This window comes from Myotis daubentonii, chromosome 16, assembly GCF_963259705.1.
Source record: "Myotis daubentonii chromosome 16, mMyoDau2.1, whole genome shotgun sequence".
NCBI classification, from domain to species: Eukaryota; Metazoa; Chordata; class Mammalia; order Chiroptera; family Vespertilionidae; genus Myotis; species Myotis daubentonii.
Genome location: NC_081855.1, coordinates 40,470,003 through 40,495,791, shown reverse-complemented (window position 1 = coordinate 40,495,791; position 25,789 = coordinate 40,470,003). Strand labels below are relative to the sequence as shown.

General features: G+C 40.2%; 1 protein-coding gene across 4 annotated transcripts in view; it reads right to left on the bottom strand.

Annotated features, from left to right (window-relative positions):
• CEP112 (centrosomal protein 112) overlaps positions 1-25,789 on the bottom strand; it is a 298,077-nt gene that overhangs the window by 226,944 nt on the left and 45,344 nt on the right. For all 4 annotated transcript variants that reach the window (XM_059670060.1, XM_059670062.1, XM_059670063.1 and 1 more), the window contains 4 exons: positions 16,115-16,201; positions 14,831-14,930; positions 11,966-12,084; positions 10,191-10,334 (listed from right to left, as the gene is read on the bottom strand). In XM_059670060.1, coding sequence (XP_059526043.1) covers positions 10,191-10,334; positions 11,966-12,084; positions 14,831-14,930; positions 16,115-16,201 — 450 coding nt within the window. The remainder of the gene's footprint in view (positions 1-10,190; positions 10,335-11,965; positions 12,085-14,830; positions 14,931-16,114; positions 16,202-25,789) is intronic.

The following is a 25,789-nucleotide window of genomic DNA, read 5'->3' as shown; positions in this document are numbered from 1 at the left end:
AAATTTTATTGAAGTCTCTATCCTCAGGAAGGTTCCATCTTCTTCATGCAACTTAAGAAGTTTATATTGTTAGCTGAGCACTTAGCAGTGTTTTTGCTCATTTGAAGTTTTAGAAACTTTTTTAAATTATAAAAGCAATCCTATCTAATAAAAGAGAAACATGGTAATTGGTGTACAACAGCTACCCTTCCCATTGGCTAATCAGCGAGATATGCAAATTAACTGCCAGCCAAGATGGCGGCTGGCAGCCAGGCAGCTTGAAACTAACATGAGGCTTGCTTGCTTCAGTGACGGAGGAAACCAATGTTCCCCGCCTGCCTTGCCGGCCTCTGAGCCTGCAGTTTCAAACATTGTAACAAATATAGAAGCTAAACAAAACCCCAGAAACCTGCTTTCAGCCGGCCGGGATCTCAGAGCTGGAGTTGATACAGAGTTTCGATTATAGAACCCAAACAAACCAGATACCTGCTTTCAGCACCAGAGGCCTCAGAGCTGGAGCCAGAGCTAAAGATGGCCCAGAATAAAAAAAATAAAAAAAAATGAATAAAAGGAGCAGTTGGGACCTTCAGTCACCCACCAGCCTGAAAACAGCCCTCAGCCCCTCACCCAGACTGGCCAGGCACCCCAGTGGGGACCCCCCACTCTGAAGTGTGTGTGACCAGCTGCAAACAGCCATCATCCCCTCACCCAGGCTGGCCAGGCACCCCAGTGGGGACCCCTACCCTGAAGGGTGTGTGACCAGCTGCAAACAGTCATCATCCCCTCACCCAGGCTGGCCAGGCACCCCAGCGGGGACCCCCACCTTGATCCAGGGCACCCTTCAGGGCAAACCAGCTGGCCCCCACCTGTGCACCAGGCCTCTATCCTATATAGTAAAAGGGTAATATGCCTCCCAGCACCAGGATCAGCAGAGCCGCAAGGCTTCCCAGCACTGGGATCAGCGGAGCTGAGAGGCCTCCCGGCACCGGGATCAGTGTGACGGGGGCAGCGCCCAAACCCCCTGATCTCCCTGCGGCTCTGTGTGTGACAGGGTGCGGCGCCCCAACCCCCTGATCGGCCCTGCTTTGTGTGTGACAGGGTGCGGTGCCCCAACCTCCCCACCCCCACGGGCCCTGCTCTGTGTGTGATGGGGTAGAGCCATAACCTCCCATCGGCCCTGCCCTGAGTGTTTGAGTGGTGGCACCCCAACCCCCTGATCGGCCCTGCTCTATGGGTGATAGAGGGTGGCACCCCAACCCCCCACCCCACGGGCCCTGCTCTGTGTGTGACGGGGTAGAGCCATAACCTCCCCATTGGCCCTGCCCTGAGTGTGACAGTGGCGGCACCCCAACCCCCTGATCAGCCCTGCTCTGTGGGTGATAGAGGGTGGTGCCCCAACCCCCTGATCCGCCCTGCTCTGTGCATGACAGGGGGGAGCTCCCCAACCCCCTGATGGGCCCTGCTCTATGTGTGACAGGGGGCAGCGCCCCAACCCCCTGATTGGCCCTGCTCTGTGCATGACAGGGTGTGGCGCCACAACCTCCCCATCGACCCTGCCTTGAGTGTGACAGGGGGCCGTGCCCCAACCCCTCAATAGGCCCTACCCTGAGCTTGACTGAGGGTGGCATCGCAACCTTCCGATCCGCCCTGCTCTGTGCATGAAGGGGGTGGCGCCCCAACTCCCCAATCGGCCCTGCTATGAGCCCGACCAGGGGCTGCACCTAGGGATTGGGCCTGCCCTCTGCCACCCGGGAGCAGGCCTAAGCCAGCAGGTCATTATCTCCCAAGGGGTCCCAGACTGCGAGAGGGCATAGGCCGGGCTGAGGGACCCCCCCCCTCCCCACCGAGTGCACATATTTTTGTGTACCGGGCCTCTAGTGTAATAATACTTTTAAAAGGTAATTCATAGCCCAAGTATTTTAATACAGGAGTTATATGATACATTTATCCTATCTAATAAAGAGGGAAGATGCTAATTGACCCTCATGCCATCACAAATACGATGGCACCCACAGCCAATATGGAGGGACTACGCTAATTGACTGCCCCACCCTCAAAGATGGCAGCACCCACAGCCAATAAGGAGGGAATATGCTAGTTGACTGCCCCACCCTCAAAGATGGTGGTGCCCACAGCCAATAAGGAGGGAATATGCTAATTGAATGTCCCACCCTCAAAGATGGTGGCATCCACAGCCAATAAGGGGGGAATATGGGAATTGACTGCCACACCCTCAAAGATGGCGGCAGCCACAGCCAATAAGGAGGGAATAAGCTAATTGACTGTCCCACCCTCAAAGATGGCAGCGCCCACACCCAATAAGGAGGGAATATGCTAATTGATGCCACACCCTCAAAGATGAAAGCGCCCACAGCCACAAGATGGTGGTGCCCAGTCCCCTCAGCCCCGCTGGGGCGGCAGGCGTGCGGCAAGACTGGGCTCGCCCCCAGGGCGGTCCCAGCTGCTCCATGCGCCTGCCTCTAGAGTCCCCCAGTCCCCTCAGCCCCCCAGGGCTGCCCGAGGCACAGGTAACCAGGGCCAACTGAGGCTTGCATTGCAGAGGTGTGATGGGGCGTTGCCTTCCCCTGATCGCCTGGTCACCTCCCGCCCCTGAGGGCTCCCAGATTGTGAGAGGGGGCAGGCCGGGCTGAGGGACCCCCCTCCAGTGCATGAGTTTTCATGCACCAGGCCTCTAGTTATCATATAAGTGTATAGGAATATTTTTAGACAGTTGCAATGTTAGTAAACATAATTTTCTTTTATTTTTACTTACTATTTTATCAAAAGCACTTCATTTTTCCAGTCTTCAAAATTATCACATAATTAAAACCATTTCCCCTATTATTTGATATTTGTTATTTTTAATTTTTCGACTTTATAGAACTAGATTGAGGTGTTTATGACTATGTATTCCATGTAAAATTAGGATAAGCAAGCATCAGCTAAAAGAACTGATTTTTTTATTGAAGTATACTTGATACACTATTCTATTTATTTCAGGAATACATCACAGTGATTTGATATTTATATACATTACAAAATATCAACCATTTTCATTTAACAACTGCATTTCCAATAAGTGTGAATAATTAGAAAAGGTTAGAATGATGTTCCAACCAGTATATTTTCATACTCTAAGATAAACATTTAAGTAAAGTTTAAGCATTACATATTGCAATCCCAACTTCTTAATGACCTTTCTTCATTACGATATGAATTAGGTACATAATTTAAATTTTGGTGCAATAGCTTCCAAATCTGAGAAATGGACATAATTATATGTGACTTAAAAACATGATATATAAATTTATTTTTAAAATACATACAATTTCTAGCTCAGAGCCCGACACATATCTGATGCTCAGATTTCTTCTCTGTATATCCCATCCATTCTGCCTCTTTCCTAATGAGCCCTCTGCTTGAGGGGCTCCTTTCAAAAGATGGCGTCAATTTCCAAACATACATTCTAACTCTCCATGTTTCCTAAATATATCGTCTTATATAAAATAAAATCGGTACAAAGTAAATTTTTAAAATTAAAACATACTGTCAAGGGAAAGCCTATAGACATATATGAAATACTTTAAGGACAACAATATTTGGTCAAAATAACCTTTTTAAAATTGAATACAAAGAACAAAGAGATATAAAAATAGTGGATGCCTCAAAATGGGGTAAAAAGTTATTCAGAAAATAAGATGCTGACATAGATACATATTTCAGGCTGTGACAGACAGTGTAGAAGGGGAGTTCAGGGTAAGTAACAATAGCATCAGAGAAGGAGCAGCAACTGTACAGTCAGTGACGAACATTACCTCGGGCACAGTGTCTCTGTTCCCATATTGTGAACTCAAAGGTAGCACTCGGAAGACTAGGTTGGAGTTCTTGAGTGGACATGGCTTGTAAGCAGAAGTGATAATGGGCATTAGATTAGTAATTCAAGTTCTTGGTTATGGGAAAATGGGACAAATATCATTTGTGAGATCTGGAACAAGAAGAGACAGGGAGAGCTACTGGCAGGTTACCGGAAGAGTCCCGGAATGCGGCAACAATGGCCTAGACGCAAGTGGTAGCTGTGGAAACAGAAGGGAAAGAGAGCAGATCCAAGAAATGTTCAGAGAAACAAATAATGTGATTAAGTAAAATACTAAATGAATGAAATGAGAAGTGGCAAAAATCATAGATTTTCCAGGTTCAAAACCTAATATGCCAAGAGAATTGGCACATTGAGAATTAAGAGAAAGTTTAGAAAAGGGTATTAATTTTATAGGAAATATAGACATGATTTTCAAGAAGTAACAGGAAATTGTAAAATATCTGACAGGCCTTCAGTTATACAACCAATAGATAGATTAAGAAATGTAGGAGTTTTACATACAAACTTTGTTTGAAATCTTGTAAGAGTAAAAAATGAGAAAGGGTTACTATTTGGCAACTATTGAGAATCCAAAGTTCAACTTCTATGGCAAAAGTAACAATACATTTTATCTTATTTCATAAACTTCTTAAAATATGACATACACACAAAAAGATGCACAAATTTTCACTATGTATTTTTGTAATTTTTTACAAATTGAAAACAGCCACGAGTCACTACAAGATGTAAACATCACCAGTCGTGCCCTGGACGGTTTGGCTCAGTGGACAGAGCGTCAGCCTGTGGACTCAAGGGTCCAGGGTTTGATTCCAGTCAGGGGCATATGCCTTGGTTGCGGACACATCCCCAGTGGAGAGTGTGCAGGAGGCAGCTGATCAATGTTTCTCTCTCATTGATGTTTCTAACTATCTCTCTCCCTTTCTCTCTGTAAAAAATCAATAATTTTTTTTTTTTAAATCACCAGTCGCTCTGAAGCCTGATTGGTCATTGTCTACACAAGGTAACCATTATTCTGACTTCAATCACAAAAAAGTAACTTTGCCTCTTGTTGAACTTTCTGTAAATGAAATCAGAGTATGGATACTTTTGGGTCAGCCTTCATCATGCTCATTTTATGTCTGTGAGATTCATCCACGTCATGGCAAATAGCAGTAATTTAAACTTTTTAAGGCTATATAGAGTATTCCATTGTGCAAATAACCTAAAATCACTTATCCATTTTATTGATGGGTTGTTTTCAGTGTTTGGCTGTTAAAAATAATGTTTCTATGGACACTTTCATACATGTTTTATGGTATATACATGCACTTATTTATTTTGGTTGTACTTCCTGTAGTGAAATTGCTGAGTCATGATTAATTTGAAAACTATGTCCATTTAAATGCAGCTTTATCCATAATTTAAAAAAACTGGACACAACCAAGATGTACCTCTTCAACAGGTAAATGGATAAACAAACTATGGTATTATCATATAATTGAACATTATTCAGCAATAAAAAAATGAGCTATCAAGCCACAAAAGACATCAAGAAATCATAAATGTATAATTGCTTAATGAAAGAAGCCAGTCCAAGAAGGTTACATACTGTATGATTCCAATCATATGACATTTTGGAAAATATGAAACTATATAGTCAGTACAAAAGATCAGTGGTTGCCAGGGATTCTAGAGAGAGGGGCAAGGGCTAAACAGGGTGAAACACTGGTGACTTTTAGAACATTAAAAATATTATATATGATACTATAATCATGGATGTATGACAAGATGTATTTGTCAAAACCCATAGAATTTTAAAGTATAAAAAGAATATTATTTTGTGCAAATAAAAAAAACAAACATATTTGGAGTTTGGGGGATCCGAGGAAAAAATGCAAACCGTGATAAGAGAATCCAGTTATATTAAAAATATATGGGGGGAAAAACCTCATTGAAGGAATGGGGGGAAAGGTGATGACCTAAGCAGTTTGAAATGAGTGGAGTCTCTAAGAACAAAGGCAAAAGGAAGTGTCCATAACACTGTACACTAGTTTAGTGGTCACCAACCGGTGGTCTGGGGACCACTGGTGGCCTGTGAGGTCCAAAAGTTTGGCGACCACTGCTCTAGTTGACAAAGTTGGTTCCCATGGGAGTATGAGTAATTAACAACTCTGACACTAGCATACACATGTACTGGAACTGAACAATTAAGTAAATGGATGAAAGGCAGTGGAAGCCAAGTTTCCACGGTTGGATTGAGAATTTACATATGCACAAAGGGAGAAGGCTGGAATAATCCATGTGGTAATGGAGGAGAGTTACAGAAATCAGTAAGAAATTATGTTTAGTTTAATGTAGATACAGATGGTTACATATAGAACTGTTTATAGATATGCATAGACACACAGGTTAGTAATTCACATATACTCCCTTGCTTTGTCTGGTTAGAGGGCATAAAAAATGTCATTCCAACAATAATAAGCATACCTACCACACAGATCTTAGTTTCTAATACCAGTCTCCATATGATCCCCATCAATGGGGGTATGTCAAAGCGGTACAGGAGCCTAACGAAAGAGTTCTCAATGGCCAAAACTAGAACAATTTGAGCAGCAAAATAAAGTAGTATTGCATTATAATCCAGAGTATACAATAAAAAATATCCATGTGTTTATACTGATATAAATGAATGACTGAACAAATGGGAGAGAAGAGACAAATCTCCCATGGAGAAAAACTCCAAATAACTTACGTAGAAACGTCACACCTAAGTATGGAAAGCAGAATCCCCCACCTGTTAAGCATGGGCGGCTCACAGGAACTTCCTTCCAAAGAAGACAATATGGAAAAGTAGGGAGTAACTTTACAGTGGAAGGTCTAACCAATACTACTTCAGTCAGGTGATCAAGGATAATATAACAGTGTAAGTCATTAACAGTACGTACCCTTGATATGATGTGATGAGATGAGCACTTAACCTTGTGATCTTACTGCCTCAACCCATAACCCCAGTCCAATCATGAGAAAAACATGAGACAAAATCCAACAGAGGGGCATTCTACAATCGACCTGACCAGTACTCCTCAAATTGTCAAGGTCATGAAAACAAGGGAAAGCTGAGGAACTGTGTCAACCTAAGAAGACATGAACACTAAATGTAATGTGAAATCCTGCACGAGATCCAAGAAAAGAAAAACTAAAAAAAAAAAAAAAAACCTGAATAAACTATGGACTTTATCCATCTTGATGGATTTATTGTAACAAATGTACCAAAATAATGCCAGATGTTTCTACGAGGAGGAATTGGGTGTGAAGTATATAGGAACTCTCTGCACTCCCTTCTCAATTTTTCTGTAGATCTAAAAACTGCTCTACAAAATAAAGAATACCTGTAAAATGGTCACCCTATTCAAAATGATGAACTGCCACTATTAGGGGGTTTCTTCTTTCTAAATATGAGGTTGGGCGAATAAATGTGGTGACGACTATAAATGACAAAGTCTAGCTATATCAGACAGTAAATTAGTTACTCTACAGATTACTGATGTCACTACTAACAATAATAGTTAAGAATGATTAACAAAATATTTCAGGTGCTGAAGGCCTTTTGACACTTTCTAAGGTGGGAATTTGAATGGGAAAAGAGAGCTCATCTTTATTTTTACTGCCTTACCTGGCCTTCAGTACATCCCTTCAGTATATCTAATCAGCAAACCAAGGCATCATTAGCAATATCTATGACTGAAAGGGCAAGGGCTATGCCCTCCATCTTGCCCCGAATCCTCCATTTTTGGGCAGCAGCCATGTGCTCATCAAGAAGCTTCTTCCCAGAAGTATAATCAAGGGAAGTGCGGCCATAGATACGACCACATCCTGTGTAAAGAGACACCGACTTGCGCCTGGCCAATCGGCAGGGCCCACAGTCCTCTCTCCTCCCCTTATTATAAAACCCCTCTCCCCACAGGGCTGGCTCTCCCTACCACTTGCTGCTGTGTCAGTAAGGAGGGTAGGGGAGCCAAGCCCGGGTTTGAATAAAAGACTCTTATGCTTTTGCATTGGACACGGCTAGCTCCCTGGTGTGGTCTCATGGGGATCTTGAAATCTGGGCATAACAATGACCAATAATCACAGATATTTGTATAGTCCATTCCAGTGTTAGGTAATTACTAAGTATTGTTTATTCTCAGCAATACTCATAGGTTCCAAGAGTTAATAGGCCCACTACTAAATTTTGATATATACTGCATTCATTTAGAAGCACCTCTAGTGCTCTATCATAACTTTTATTAACATTTTGACAACTATAACTCAATATTTTTTTCTTTGTAATATTATATATGTTATTAAATTTAAAAATATTATTCTGGGAAGGGCTGAATGGACTTCACAAAATTGCCAGTGGGACCCATGATACAGAAAAAGATAAAGAACTCTACTAAACAAGCCAAAAAAAGTTCAGTGAAGCCACCAGACTTTCATGCGTCCAACCCTGAGAGAGATAGAGCCTGATGTTTTCCAGCCTTCATCTCCCCAAGTATCTAATAACTTTGCGACAATTTCATATTTATAGTTCTAATATTGTTTTTAAAATCCAGTGTTTACATGTTTAACTATGAGTTTTGCACAAGAGATTCCCTGCCAATACCCAAAGTCATAAACCTAATAATCTATACAATGTCTGCTTACAACAAACAAGACTCAACAAAAGAAGAAAAAAGCCTGGAAGAACCACAAAACCCAGAACCTAATTCTCAGTGACAGTCTCACCTTTCATCTGAAGCCTGGCCTTGAACTCCACCTTGTTTAATTATTAACCAGGAGCTGCTCAGCAAGGGCTGTCTAGTCTTGATGATTCCTAAATGCGATCCTGCTGACAGACTCTGTCCATTTTCCTCTATATTTATTATTATCTAATGACAAGGTCTGAATGCTCATTTTGAAATTCAACTTTCATTAAAAATAGTTTTTCTGACAGTGACCTCTTGGCTCCAAAGTGTCACTTTTCTTTACATCCCAACTTCATAAAAATTAAAAATGCCACTGTGAAAGGCATCACTCTCTTCCTATTGTTTAATAAATAATATATAACAATGCAGTAAGCATTTTAAGCAATCACATGTTCCACAGATTTCAACTCTAATATTACTTAATATACTTAACTCACATTTGTTGAAAATTTAGGATGTTGAGATGACAAATACATATTTCAGATATAAATTTGGTTTTTGTTCAATACTTTGAATATCATCATTATGCTGATTATTCAGCAAATAAATTCTTGATATCTTTCCCCAATATACCTGCTCTACCTTCAGCGTTGTCCAACTCACCGACCTGCATCACCATTTGCCAGTCCTCACCTCCAGATGGGCACCCAGGTCCAAGCCACCACCTCCCTTGCCTGGACATCTATGGTAGCGTCCTAATTGGTCTCCCTGTCCCACTGTGGACCCTGCTTCCCACTTTTGAACCCTATGAGCCAGACCCTAGAGCTGATCTCAGGGTCTCTGAGAGATGCCTGGGAAATTGACTCTTGATCAGATTCCACAGCTTTCAGCTCAAGGGCATACTTGGACCAGCCTAGCTGGGCTGGTGGGCTGTGGTACATGAGGACTGGGTTCATGCCTAGGACACAGGTTCTGCCATCCCACAGGTGGTGTCATGTGTTAGGAACAAGGTTGATGAGGCACACTTGCCTTGGATGTGATGTGCCCTGGTCTGTGTGCCATGAGCCTACCTGTTCCAGGCTTGTGTGCCTCAGGAAGTCAGCTGGGCTTCTAAAAGGCTGGTGAAACTCCCTTCCTCCCTCAGACTGCTCCCCTGCCACTAGGTGCTCTGTGAGGAGGCTCTTCGGGGACCCTGCGTCCTCCCTGACCTCTCTGCTGTGTGCGTGACCTCCTTCTGTGTCCTCACAGGAAGGCAACTTGGGGGGTTTACCCATGTGATAACTGTGTCTACTCCTTCAGTCAAGATGAAGCTACTGAGATCGGTCTTAAACTGGTCACTCTACTCCTATCTCCCCATTTTCTTTCCTTCACACTAGTATTAAATATTTTTAGAAAAAAAAGTCTTCAGTTTAAAAAGAATAAAATAAACAAATGAAAGAAAAAAATTATCTTTAGGCAGAAAGTCAGCAAAAAAAACAAGACGACAAATTTGTAAAGGTTTTTGGGAGTTAAGCAAAGGGGGCCTCAAAGAATCCAGAGTGAAATCCACAGCCACTTCAAGAGACTGTCCACGTCACATGTCAGCCTGTGTCTATGGAAAGTGGAGGGATTTCTCCTGATCGGTATCTCACTTACTCCCAGAGCACATCAGGGAAGCAGGGCACATGGAGAAGAGGAAAAGGACTTGCCGTGGCCTGGGTCTGCGCCGTGTACTCGCCCTCCATCCTGCGCAGCCGGGCGTTGGTGTCCTCCAGCAGCTCCTGGATGCTCTCCGTGTGCCGCTTCTGAAGGTCGAACTTCTCCCTCTCCATCTCCGCCACCGCACTGTGCAGCTGCAGCGGAGACAAAACCGGACTCTCTCATCACTGCTGCAGAGCAGACTAGTTTGCAATTCAGAAGACGTTTCCTATATGTCTCTACTTATGTGTTGTCTCAAACAATAAAAGGTATGAAAGTCATAAATGTCCAAGTAAGGTAACCTATAAAGAGCATGATTAAGAAATTATTATTTTCTTTACTTTCCTAAATTGGAGATTTTAATGGATCAACAAATATTAAAGGAATTATCTACTTCTGGTAGCAACAGTAAATAAATACACAAATAATACACTGTCTCAGCTAAACAACACTAGGATTAGCCTGAATCACACAGAAATATTCACAATATTATTATTGATCAAGAATATTATGTCACTGTCTATATTTTTATATTATCTGCATGAAATTTTGCACAAGAGTAATGTTAGAATCTTTATCCTTCACCCTACCCCCAACAGGACACTATTTTTATCCATTTCATAACCTACACAAAAGCGGACACAAAGATGACATTATAAATCAAATAGAGAAAGAACCTTTAAGAACTGTAGACCCTATGTCCTCATGTCTACAGGTCTTTCTTTACAAAGATTATACTCTAAGTGTCTATGGAACTAATGGACAGCTTCCAAAGGGAATTAAAAGTCTGTGTTCATGCCCTGTGGGCACTCCTTCCCTTATCTGAAGGGGAGTGGAATTCTGAGTGCAGCTTCCGTCCCCAGCATCCAACCCCAGGCTCACTTGGTTAAGTTTGAAAGGTGCATTTGATTTCCCATTTATGAGCAGGAGGCAGAACAAGGATATGGCAGATGCATGGAAGTTCCTGTTTGACTAGGAAGACGTTGAATGAACAGAGAAACCCTGAGAGATGATGGAAACCGGAAGCAGCATGCAACCAATAATTATGCTAATCACCGGTAAGGGTCTCAAGAACGTTCCCTCTACTTTCTAGCTGAATAAGAAGAGGATGGCTCAGTAATAGCCACACAGAAGACCCTTGGGTTTCACAAATTTAACACATGCAGTTCTGACTCTTTGTAAGCGGTCCCCCAATCCCTGCTATGTTGTATTTGTATATTTGCCAAAGTCTACATTTTAAACTGGTGTCAGTCACTTAGCCGGTCCATGAATGTAGCCAAACCCACAGCACCTAAATTTCAGTGCTGCTTCGTAGCTGTGGACTGATGGGCATGGTAACTCTGATAAAAGGCTCTTAATAAGTCACTTAGAACTTGGTGGTTATATTTATGTTGCAGAGATTTCTTCATGTTTATGGTCTCTAAAAGGTCCTAGGACATATGCCTTCTGACTATCAAAAATCCACTATTTTTAGTAGCCCATTAATACAGAGTGATTTTTTAGATGTACCCCACAATGTTTAATAACGCGTATGTGCCTGTTGAAGTTGGCGGGGTGTCTCTAAGTCTTCAAAACAAACCCAGGGAATTTACACAGTTGAGACTGCAAGGGCAAAAATGACACTGGGAAATACAAGTATGCTATAACTTAGCTGATTCACTTAAGGATAAAACAGGTGTATCTGGTCTAATACTCTGACTTTCTGTATATTTTGTGAATATCCATTATTTTTATAATTAAATGTTACTTTGAATTTTCTATTACTATTTTATTTTATGTAGCTTACCTTTTTTTCCCAGTCATTATTCAGAAATTCTGTACTTTGCTCACATATCTTTTTCAGCTCTGAAATCTGGTTTTCTTTAGTCTCTCTGATAACCTGACAGTCACGTATAAGGGTCTGAACTGTCAAAAATGATAAAACACAGTTAAACCAATTCTACCTACCACATAAGAGCTTGATGATAAAAAAATATATATATATAGTGCACCGGTTAGATAATTCCATTTTTTACCAATCTTCTCAATTCTGTCTTGTTAAAATATCTTACTTTTTCCTCTCTTTTTCTCCATTTGTGCCACCAGTCTTGGTTGAACCCATCATTACTCACCTAGATGGCTTTGACAGTGTACTGGCCTCAGGTTCACTCCCTCCACTGGGCCCTACTCACTCCTAGTCTCAATTCCAGCATCACCTTCTTTGTGAACCTTCCCCTCCCAGACTCCTCATCTTGCAGGACAGAAGGAAACTCCTCTGTGTGCCCAAGGAACTGCATCTATTTCTCCATTAAATCGCTTATTACATTATATGTTATAAAGGTTCCCTTGCCTATGTCCTGAGGAGAAAGATATTTCAACCTTTTATCTACAGAGCATAACAGTGCTGTAGGTAAGTGCTCAAAAACATGTGTCCTGACTAAGGAGCCCATTGTCTCACTCCACGCCTGCTGCTAGGTGCTTTAAAATCATTGCCAAGGTTTACGTTGCTAAAATAAAATATGCTTTAATTATATAAAATATTCCTCTTATAAGTCACTTTTTAAAAATTTCTTTTAAATAAAATCTTTTAAAAATGATTTAAACTGTCACTGATTTAAGTAAAAATTTGCTTAATATATTATGTCATCTGGATGGTAAAATAAAGTCAGCTGTATGTTTGCTTAAATGTGGCATTTTCTTAGCTTACTGAATATGTTTTTACTCACTTCAAGACAACAAAATTTAATTCTGTAACTATGTGTGGTGATGGATGTTAACCTGACTTATTGTGGTGATCATTTCACAATATATGCAGATATCAAGTCACTGTGTTGTATAGCTGAAGCTAATATTATGTATGTCAATTATTCCTCAAAAAAAGATAGCAACATTTTCAAAACATTTACGTGGAAATTTCTTTCACTCTTATATCTCAACTATGTAACAAATGAGGGGAGAAAGAGAAGAATTCAAATTAACCTAATATTAATCCTTAGCACCTATAACATATTATTTCACAATTCCAAAATTAAACTAAGATCCATTTGCAATTCAAAAGCCTTAAAAAGTATTATCTTTAAACCGTTGGCATATTTAAATTGCCTGGTTTAAATCAGGGTAAGAAACAAAAACCTAGAAATAAGTTTAAAATATTTTTGTAGTCATTGATATTTGAAGAAAGAACCTGAAATAATTTCTAAATAAAATTTAAGGCTGGGAATAAACCTAAAAATAACCTATTTCATTAAGTAATTTATATGTGTAAGTGCCATCTTAAATTTTAAGGGTGGCACTAGTCTCTCAGATATACTCAAGTCTGGTGATGGTTACAGAATGAGTAAGTTTCATATGAAAACCCCTAAATGAAAACCTTCTCTCCTCTTATTCATCACCTGTATCTTATTCACCAAATTCTTCAAAATTTCTTCTTCAGTCCCTTTCTCAGTATTCCCACTTCCATCATTCAGATATTCCGGGTCCTTATCACCTTATACACAAAATTACAGAAGCATGGAAGTATAAACTCTCAGAGGTGGAAGGAACTTCAAGCATTATTTATTCCAACCTCGCCATTTATAATGAATAAGCCAAGGCCAGAGACTTCCCAATGCCATATTAGCAGACCCTGAATAGGAGCCTGGGATTGGAGCCTGGTTTCTAATAAATGAGATATTCATTCTCTCTTCTCTTCCCTTCCTTCCTTCCTTCCTTCCTTCCTTCCTTCCTTCCTTCCTTCCTTCCTTCCTCCCTCCCTCCCTCCCTCCCTCCTATAATAGACTGGGAATTGGCCTCACCAGGTGGCACACCCACCGTTACAAGGCTGCTCCTACTGAAACTTGAGGTCCTAAAACTCACCTCTCAAAAATCTTCTCTGTCTCCACAGTATCTACAAGATAAACTTGAAACTTCTAAATCTGAAATTCAAGGTCATGCCTAAGTCATGCCAAGTCACCTACTTTATCTTTTTCAATCTATCTCTTAATGTGCAGGATACCCACTCTTGCTAAGTGGTTTTGCAGCATCCTTCCAAAACTTAGCAATACCAGCATTCCTATTGCAGCACGTGGAAATTTTTAAAGTTCTTTTCCACAAAAATGTTTTCAACATGGTCTCTAAGAGCTGCCTGTTGCACTTAGACGTTTTGACCTATAATCACAGTCAATTTAACACTTGATCACATGCTTTCTTTTCCTTCTTAATGAAAGAGTGAATGGGGAATACTTTTAAATGCTTGTTCTGTCAATCACAATACTAGCACATACTACCCGTCATCAATAGATACTTAATGTAATGAATGTCCTCAGACCAAGAGGAATGGTTTCCCTAGACCTCTTTGTGAAAGCCAGTAAATTCTAATCCTATGACTCACTTATGGCAGCCCAATAAGGAGGCAGAGTTAAGAAGGGGAAGTAGCATTGACAGACTCTTCCAGTTCCTTAACCAAACAACTAAGACACACACACACACACACACACACACACACACACACACACACACACACACACAGTTTTCCCTATTCATATGAGAGCTCTCATAAACACATCCACTGATGGAAGCCCACACAAACATTGCCATCTCACACTACAGAAGGTCAGAAGTAAAATTGTACTTTGTATAACCACTAAGATAAAACAGAAATATTATTAAGATTTATGTAAGAATACTACATCACCTTTCTTTTCAAGTTTTCTAACAGTCTCCTCCGTTTCATTTTGTTTTGTTTTGTATAAAATTTTCAATTCGTCTATTTCACTGTTCTTTCGTTCTAAAATCTGCAAATGAATTTTAAATGTTTTAGTATGCTATGTTGTTTGACATACAGAACACATAATTTTTTAAATGAGCACAATATTTTTTGCAAGTCTATCTCAGCTAATCCTACAAAAGATGTAAAAATTATATTTCAGTGCATTGAGAAAGTAGTAAATATGCTAGAATTAATGATTACTGAAAGGGATATGCTATCTGCTTTGAAATTTCATGTATCAATCTTTAAGGAGACTATAAATAATAAATTAGGTGATTCTCTAAAATATAACTCAGAGATTAAACTGTCATAAAGTAGCAGCCATCACAACGTGACACATGGGGACAGTGCAATCCCCCTCCCCACGCACTGGAATAGGCACCTCCAGATGAGCACAGCCCTGAATCGTCCCACTGGTGTCCTACCAATTCCATGCACAATAAGAACCCCCTGGTGGATGGGAAGATGAGAAGTAATAAGCTTCCTTTATATCTAGCTCTGTTATTGTGAATCAGAAAAATCATCCCAAAATATGTCAAAATCGCATGAATATTTTACATCATGAATTGATACTGTGTCAGAAGTTTTAAAATTTAACAAAATTTAATGATTGTTATATACTTCTAAATACATCTACACCAAAAAAAAAAAAAAACACACACACACACACAGAGAAATAATAAAATTGTAGAAACATTAGCAAGCTGGATAAAAAAAAAAAAATGTGTGCTAACCAAATGGGGGGAAAAATTGAGGCAGGTGTATAATCAGCTAAAAAAAAAAATACACAAAAAGTTTATTCACCAATATCTAATCAACTTTTTCTTAGTGCTTTTATTACCAGCATTTCACTTTACCTTGCATGTTTTAGTCCCAGCGGTAAGAATGGTTGGTAAATAAGAAAAGGAGCTAGTTTGATCCTAACATCCGTAAAGAAGCAAAAAGGAAAAGAATATAGGCAAATAGATAAAACACTCTGAATTTTGTTCCTCCCCAATTCCAGACACGTAGGAAATGCCATTCAAGCAACAAACTGATGACTATACTTTCCAAATATGATATAAGGTCAAGGACTGTATGTTTTACCTGCCATTTAAAACTAGTGGGTGGGTGGGGGGACAGGTGGGTGGGTGGACAGATAAGGATCACAAGACCTAGACTATTTCAAATATTCAATATTAATAAAAGAATAAATGGTATATACCCCACCTTCTGAACATCAGCATCATGTTTCTGTTGAAGTTTAAGCTTCTCTTCATGACATTTAGCTTCTATCATTTTGGTTTTCATGTCCAACTTCAAGGAAAATATTTTAAAGTTGTTAATAATTTGCTTTTCCCTTTGGCAAAAATACACAATTAAATTAAAATAACTCTGGATATGAAAGAGAATAGTATTTTTCCACTTTTACCCTATAGCTAAAGGTCTAGAAATCATATATATATATATATATATATATATATATATATATATATATATATATATATATATATATATATAAAATCAATGTTGGTATTACTTCCAAGCTAATTAAAAATCTTTCAAATAAATTGTGCCTGATGGGTAAGCTGACACTACTAAATATGGATTTATCAATTATCCGGTCCCCAAAAAAGTCATTTTAAAGTGTTATTTTGCTAGTATTTTCACGTTTATTATTTCCTATCTGAGGAAGTCTCTATTAACTGTTTTACTTTTTGCTTTTCTTATATTTATGTGCTCCTTTAAAAATACTTTTCACCAATGTGATAGTTTGAGACTGAACGTCCATAAATATGGCATATTACTGATAAATGCACTTCTCTCTCCTGAAGTCATAGACCCCGATGCCCTCCAGACAGTGACTTCATCTCCTTTCAAGCACTCATTAACTCCCAAACTGCTCAAACCAATACCTAATGCACAATGTTTGCAGCAAAGTCAGCAAAACTGTAACCAATACTTGCTGATAATAATACGTGTATCTTTGAATTGAAAGAATAGTAACTGGTTTTAAGAAAAACATAAAATTGGTTTTCTCAACTATAAAAATATTGGACCACCTGATTCCTACTTTTTAAAACAATATGCACATTAAAGTCTGACGGAATTCATTTATAACTCTAGTTCTAATCCCAGCCTATGTAATAAAAGCCCAGCAACCAAATGGCGAAACGATCAGAATGATCAGTCGACCAGTCGCTATGATGTGCACTGACCAACAGGAGGAAGACGCTCAATGCAGGAGCTGCCCCCTGATGGTCAGTGCGCTCCCACAGTCAGAGCCGCCATTCAGCTGACCGGGAGGAGCGGCGCTCCCACATGGGTCAATCCCTGCAGGCCACACTCCCCATCAGTGCACAAATTCCATGCACTGGGCATCTAGTTATGTATTAATTGCTGTGATCTTGGGCAAGTCACTCTGTTGAAATTTTATTACCTCTTCTGCTAATTAAGGATAGCTATCCTTATGAGTGTGAAACATTTAAGTAACTATACTGAGTACGATGTTTGGGGCAAAACCTTCACAAAAGTTTTCTTTTAAAATATTAGGAATATGCTAGCAAAATATTTTTTTTCTTTTTTTTTTTATTAGTTAAGGTATTACAAATGTGTCCTCATCCCCCCCCCCATTAACCCCCAACTTCCCCCCCACCGCCCGCACACTCATGCTCCCATCCCCCTGTTGTCCATGTCCATTGATTTGGCTTATATGTGTGTATACAAGTCCTTTGGTTGATCTCTTCCCCTTACCTCCTCCCTCCCCTACTTTCCTTCTGGGGATTGACCGCCTGATCGCTGTTTCTCAGTCTTTGGATCTGTCCCTTTTTATCAGTCTATGTTGTTGAAAAATTTTTAAAATACACTTTATATTTTTAAGTTACTGTTTCAAATATACAATGAATTTGAACTTACAGTAAACATGCATGATCACATCAATATACTAAAGTGAAATTTAAAGTTTTACAAATAAAAATTAATATAAACAATTCATGATTTTTAAATTTTATGAGTGGTAGAGTGGGAAACAGTCATCCATTTATGCTGCAAAAGGAAAACATTCTAAATCACAGGATGCTTCTTTCACATTTCAGCAGAAAGGGGTCTGGGTGGCCTAAGTCCATGTAAGGATTCTTAATAGAAGATTTCTGGGGACTATTAAAAAGGAATCAAACAAAACTGGGAAGATATAGGAGAATTTATTACCATATCTTTCCATAATACCTTAAAAATGTAACCTCAGACTCAGAGGGTCAGCTCTAAACACCATGTAACTGCTGCTATAACCCACCCACCACCTCCCACCTCAATCTTGGGTTACCAGATTAGGAATAAACACTTGGCACATCTATAATAATAAAAGCATAAAATGCTAATTAGACTGGACAGCCGAATGACCTTCTGGGGATGCAAGGGCCAAGCCCCTTGCACAAATTTCGTGCATCGGGCCTCTAGTACTTAAGTAATCATTATAATCATTCAGAGAAAGAATATGAATGAAGATAGCAAGTTAGCTACTTTGAGGAACAAACCCAAACCCTTGTCACTACAGAGTAGCTCTATGTTTCTGCCTTGTTTCTAAAGTATGATTCATGATAAATCATCAGGATTAGAATATTGAAACAATCATAGTACAGCATTTAAGATAACACAAGATATAAGAAATAGATATAAATATATATGGACACATGTGTGTCTATATACACATACATATAAGGGTGGGGGCAAAAGTAGGCTTATACTTGTGAATATGCAAAAAAGAGGTTCTTCTTGTATATTGTTTATTAATTATTGTATTATTTTCCACACGAAAAACTCTAAACCTACTTTTGCCCCACCCTGTCTGATTATGTAAAAGACCATAAACAGCCTTGCTTAATTTAGTTTAACACAAAAGGCTGAAATTAGAAGGCTAACTATAACACTGCTAATTTGTTTAAGCTCCAAGTAACTGACCCCAGACAACATTTAAGTTTTCTTTAACTGGACTCAGAACAGACACTATCAATTTCAGCTTAAGAAACATAGAGATCCACTGCAGGCTATAATGGAGTAACTAATAGTAAACTCACCTCCCTGTTAACAAACATGAAAAGGGCTAAAATAACTGAGGTGACCACTCCCAGGTGTTAGAAAACAGGCGGGTGCAACACTGTCATCCTCACAAGCTGAACCCAATATCATCTGCCTCTCTGCATGGGAACCACTGAGTGCGATAGAGGCCCGCTGCCCTCCTGAACAAGAAGGCAAGGTCAGAGTTCAAGGCAGTTGAAGAAGCTGGAATCTTATATAAAGGGACTAGGGAAGTGGGAACTGCCCAGCAGGATGCCTGCCAGTCCTTAACATAGGTTGGAATGTGTGTGCATTCGGTGGGGTACAGGGCGCATCATCTACAATAATAAAAACGTAATATGCTAATTAGATCAAACAGCCGAACGACCTTCCAGACAAAGTCAGGGCTGCAAGGGCCAAGTGCATCGGGCCTCTAGTCTATAATAATACAAGCATGATATGATAATTAGACCAGATGTCCTTCTGGACAAAGCTGGGGCTTCAAGGGAAGCCAGGGCCCCGGGCGCCTGCCCAGGTCCCAGGTGCCTGTCAGTGACTGGAGGGAAGCCCGGGTCCTGGGTGCCAGAGGAAAGCCAGTGCCAGCAGCCAGGAGAAGGAAGGCCTACTCTTACACAGATTTCATGCATAGGGCCTCAAGTTGGGTGAATAACAAAGCAAAGCTGCTACAACAGATGCCACAGAAGAAACAGTGCTGGGAGACACCAAAGGCCCAGCTAGCCAGAGTGGAGATGCCTCCCTAACAACCTGTGAATACCTGGGCATCCAAATGATGACCAATAATGAATACAGAACGCTTAAAAATCAATATACATTCACCACAACCTATTTAAGATAACTTTTCTATGGAAGAGAACAGATAAGTACAAAACCTATACTATTTGGGGATAGAAAGACAGTCACATGAAATGGCTGAAAACATCATAAGCAATAAATTACATATTTATACTCTTGAACTTTAAAATGATAATGTCTCTGGGGTCAATGTAAAAATTAGTTTACATATGAAGCCATTACCAGCCATTAGCACCACAAATTAAATTACCTATGAAATTAGTTAGCAGGAATATGGGTAAAAAACAAGTAAGTTTGAAATGGTAAGAGGAAATTGCATGACCCACGCAGCAATAGAACCTTAACACAGAGTGAGACAGAGGTATAGATGGAAAGATAGAGAAAATGGTACTAGCCACTTAAAGGCAAACATTCTGAAGCAACTAGAGATGCTATTACAACAAGGACAAACTATATCATGAACCAGCCTCTCTAAACAACACAAGAAAGTCATGGTGGCAGTGCAGCAGCAGTAGTAGCAATAATACTACTAGGAACATTAGGAGAGGAGCAGTGATGGTATTAATAGCAACAAGTAGTAAGCAGTAGTCAGCAGGAGTCAGTAGTAGTATAGTAAGTACTAGTGGTGGTAGTAGTAGTAACAGCACAGCAGCAGTTACTGGTGAAGCAGTAGCAGGATCAGAAACAGCAGCAGCAGCAAGGAAGATAAAAACAACACAGAGGAAAACAACAAATACCTGACTGATTATGTACCACATACAAAGCTCTGTTTCCAGCAATTCACATACATTATTTCATGCAATAATCCTCACAACCTACAGAAGTGGGTCCTTTTACTCTCTCCATTTTACAGATAAGAAAACTGAAGTACAAAGAGGCACCTGCTCAAGGTCACATGGCCAGGAAGGTAGAGAGCCTGGATCCATACTCAGGAGTCTGGGTCCAGCTAATAAATGAAAGCTAAATACTGCTGAGTAGCTTTTTAATGCGACAGCTCACCTATTCAACCAGCTCAGTATGTAAATGGAACTCAAACTAAGAAAGGAAGATGCTCTCTAATAAGTCACCTCAGGGTTTTAATAAGCAATGCTTGTCTGGGATAGAAAACCTGGCACCACCGGGAGGGGAGAAGGGACAGGCAGACGGCCCCAGCATCATTACATTATTCTAAACCACACATACTGGAGTTCCACTTTTATTCCCTAAAGACCTCTTTTAATTTTTTTTAATTAATTAAGGGCTCCTATCTTTTTTCGACCCATTAGGGCTTTGCATTGTTTAAAGCCACATTTTACATCAGTAATATTTATTTGATAGATTTTTCATTTTCCCAATTAAGAGTTATGGTCAGAATTTGCTGTTTAAATATTTCAGCTTTCAACATAAAGTATCATTTTTTTCCCTTCTTATTTTTTTAAAATACAGTGGGGCCTTGACTTATGAGTGTCCCGACTAACGAGTTTTTCGAGATACGAGCCATCTCTCGGCCAATTTTTTGCTTTGAGTTGCGAGCTAAAATTCGGGTTACAAGCCAGCTTCAGATACCCCACCGCTAGTTGGCGCAGCGAACGCCACAGTGAACGCCACAACATCAGCCCAGCATCATGTGTCTCACTCGTTCACTTTAAGATTTGACATACGAGTAATTTGAGTTACGAGCTCCGTCACGGAACAAATTAAACTCGTAAGTCAAGGCCCCACTGTATAATTTTTATTGATTTCTGAGAGGAAGGGAGAGGGGAAGAGAGATAGAAATATCAATGATGAGAGAGAATCATTGATTGGCTGCTTCCTGCACACCCCTACTGGGGATCGAGCCCACAACTCAGGCATGTCTGACCAGGAATCAAACCAAGATCTCCTGGTTCATAAGTTGATGCTCAACCACTGAGCCATGCTGGCCAGGCTCCCTTCTTATTTTAAATAAAAAGCATTTCAGCAAGTATTCCATACTTTCTACTTCCATTTCTTCCTGTCCCTTCACTTTCTTTGTCCTTTATTAAACTGCAGTCTCAAAGGTCACATGACATCATTTTCATTTTTCAGCCAAAGGTCCTTTGATCACCAAATCAGGCACACGTCATCCTCTTGCCTGTATAAGTTTGCCCTCCAACCATCTCCTTCCTTCTCTTGGCTCTGTGACTTGGCTTGTCTGGTCCTCCACTCACCCTGGGGGAGGTTTCTTACCTCCTCTGCATTGTCCTGTCCTTCTCCCAGCCCCTAAGGCGGCATCTCCCAGGTTTAGTACCATCTTCACCCTGTGTAAACATTAGCCTCTGGTGCTTTCATCTGGAGTTGACCCTAATGTCCCGTGGAAATGAATCATAAGTCTCCATTTGTAGGCCTCACATCTTTGGTTCCAGCCACCTCCCACGCAGCTCCAGTAGTATGAGCCTCTCCTACATCGAATTCAACAACCATCTACTATGTACCATGAAGACCCTTACCTGTGACTCCTCATTTTCCCTTACCCTCAGCATCCAATGAGTCCCCCATTCCATCCCAGCTCAGTGCCTCATCTCAGCCCCACTGTCACCACTCCAGTAGTTTTTCGTTCACCCTCACCCCAGCTATTAAAACCCTCCTCAGTAGCGACTCCTCACTCCAGTCCTCTCCCCGCTAATCCATTTGAGACACTACTGTCCAGCTACTTTTCTACAGCACAGCTGTGATACTGTCTCCTGGTCAAGTTTCAGTAGCTCCCTGGGCCTGGGGTTGGCAGCAACATCATTTCTGACTTGGCCACACTCTCTTCCTTTCTTTTCCCCTCCCTATACGCCAGCCAAGTGGTCTATGGGCTTCAGCAAAACGTGTACTTGGGTTTCCGCTTCCATGTCTCCTCTGCCTGCTAACATCTCCCATGGGACTCAACCCCTGGCTCAAATGTCACTTCTTCCATGAAATCTCCCTCACACTCCCAGACAAAAGCAACTCTTCCTTCCTCAATACACCTCATAACACTTCTTAGTCAATATTGCCCTACAGGTCAGCTGGTGTGGTTCAGTGGTTGAATCAGGAGATCACAGTTCGATTCCCAGTCAGGGGACATGCCTGGGCTGTGGGCTCAATCCCCAGTGTTTGGGGGTGCAGCCGATAAACGATTCTCATTGATGTTTCTATCTCTCCCCCCCTCCCTTCCTCTCTGAAATCAATAAAAATATATTTAAAATATCGCCCTACAGTAGATTTGCACTGTGCTTTCTTTCCTTCCTTCCTATAACTGAGATAACACCACAGGAATAAAAGGCGTGTATGACAAGCCTTGTGATGACTAGCCTACTGCTAAAGCAAAGGACTGAAACTGGATAGCTTCACTTTCTAGAGGGCATTCCCACAAGCTATTTCTGAGAGAATTAGAATTTCTGAAATTTCTGCTTAGAAAGACTTTAAGAAATGTTATTTACCAAGTCCCCTGGGCCTCATCTTCTCTGAAGTTTGCACTTCAAAGAGTAGCTCTGAGGATGGACATTCCTACTGAATGAATCAAGCTGGTGAATGTGCTCACTTACTTATTATAAAAGCATTTCCTTGGGTTTAAAAATACCCAACTAACAGGATAACTAGTTAAATTTTAGGACTATGACCAATGTCACTGACTCAACTGAATATGCACAAACTTTAAATAAAGGGTTTTGGGGTTTTTAAGGAACACAACAATCTATTCACTCGGGTATTCGACATTCACTCCTACAGAAAAATGGATTTCTTATTCAAAATGCTACTTTTTACTATTAACAGTTTTACATGTGTAAATTGTATTTAACATTTGATACTGAATTTAGCAGAAAACAAAATATAATGGCGTAATCACCATTAACAACTTTGTAAGGAAAAATGTACTAAAGTTATTTAGATGGACATCATCTGCACATTTTAAATACCAAGGAACTTCCTTTAGTGTTATTACAAAGATTGAATATTGACCAACTACCTCAATCTTGTCAAAAGGGACAAAATGTACCCAAAAAAGCAGGATTAGAGAATAACTACTAACGGTAAGTTTTTTGATAAGGTATAAAATGTAACCATTGTAATTTTACTAAATTTTTTTTTGTTTTCCTTTATTTACTGTAACCACATAGCAATAGAAAGGTCGAAATCATTACTGATGTCAGCCATCTGTACTGCCCAGCAGTTTCCAAAGCATTATCAGCAAACACAACTAAATGATGTCTTCGCTTAGTCATACTTTCTTCATATATCCCAACAACCACCCCAGCAAACTGCCGAAGAAACGCTTCGTAAAATCATCCTCACTTTACTCACTTGGATACCTAACTGTTACAATCATCTTTTTGGAGAATTCTGTTAGTTACTAGTCAGAGGAAATTATCATATGTTAGTAATTAAGATTCTATCTTCAGAATATCCTATTCTCAAAATGTTCATCTGTAGTATTTCGTACTGCCGATTGTTATTCACCTTGCTAATTTATAAACACAGCACACACAGAAAAGGCATCTGTCTCTCTTGTTATCGTATCCCTGGGGCTTACAGATGTAAGCAGTATTTGCTTCTCTCCTAAAACTTGTCCATTAAGGGTAAGAGTGATAGTTAATATACATGGTGCATGCTGGTTTGTTATTTTTTTCTAATTTTTAAATTTTGTCAAATATCATATACAAACATAATTTACATGAAACAAAGATAATCAGATGTAGAGTTTTTATTTTGTTAACGTCTCTGCACTTGCCAGTGTTCATTCCCTTTTTTATTTAAATCTCTCCCCTCTTCTCATGTCTCCCATCAACACCTGCATGGTGTATTCCATAACAACAACCTAGCATATTTTCTTTGTGTGCATGTGCATGTGTGGTGGTTTTTTGTTGTTGTTAATCCTCACCCAAGGATATTTTTTCCCATTTATTTTTAGATAGAGTGGAAGGAAGGGGGAGAGACAGAGAGAGAGAAACATCGATGTGAGAGAGACATATCATTTGGCTGCCTCCTGCATGTGCCCGAGCCTGCAACTGAGATATGTTCCCCTGACTGGAATCAAACCTGAGATCCCTCAGCCCGCAGACTGACGCTCTATCTACTTAGCCAAACTGGCCAGGGCCAACCTAGCATATTTTCATGTCTTCTGCCATGCTCCCAGAATCATACACAAACATGAGCAGGAATGCCACCACCAAATATGAGCAGGGCAGATGGTTGTATCATGACCGTGTGACTAGGTATGGTCAAGGAGAATGATAGGGTAGAAATGATTCTGGACATTTTAAAAAACAAAGTGGCTTTCTCTCTGTGCTCTTCCTTCCTGAAGGGTGGCACTTAAAGACAAGGTATTGGAGAGCAACCTACACCTCAGACCAGAGACTGACGCTGTATGCTGAGGATGGTGGAACTTCCCCACTAGTCCGGGTCCACAGTGACATCACTGAGCACAGCACTCCCTACACACTCTGGATTGTTATGTGAGAGCTAAATAAATTCTCTTCTTCAAATCACTACACCCTTAGCAATACATAGTTTTTATATTATGAATGTTTTGCATGCAAAATATATTTTCTGCATCTTGCTCTCTCTCTGAACATGCACTACCTCATGGAACTCTCTCAAAAAATACCTGCTATAGTTTTATTCATTCTTTTTCATTGCTGTCAATTATTTCTTAATGAGGAGAAAATAAAATTTATTCAACCATTCCCCTTAATGAATATTCACTTTATTTCCAGTGCTTTTTCACTACAAATAAAGCCACACAAAAATATTGTCTACATGCATCCTACAACTAGGCTTTGATTTCTACAGGATGGATTCTCAGAAGACATGCAGATGAGTCAATGGTAGATATACCTTCATAGATTTTGCCCTCTATTAAAGGTAGATTCACATTTCTACCAGAAGAGTAGATATCCATTACTACTCTAATTTGCATTTCCCTGAACACTAGCCTGTCTTAGCGCCTTTCAGATGTTTTGGGGCCACATGAATATGTTTTTCTGTGAAATGGCCTTTCACAATTTGATCCATGTTTTGTCTATCAATCAGTAAGACCTCCTGGTATGCTGTACACATTCATAGAGTCTGTCCCTA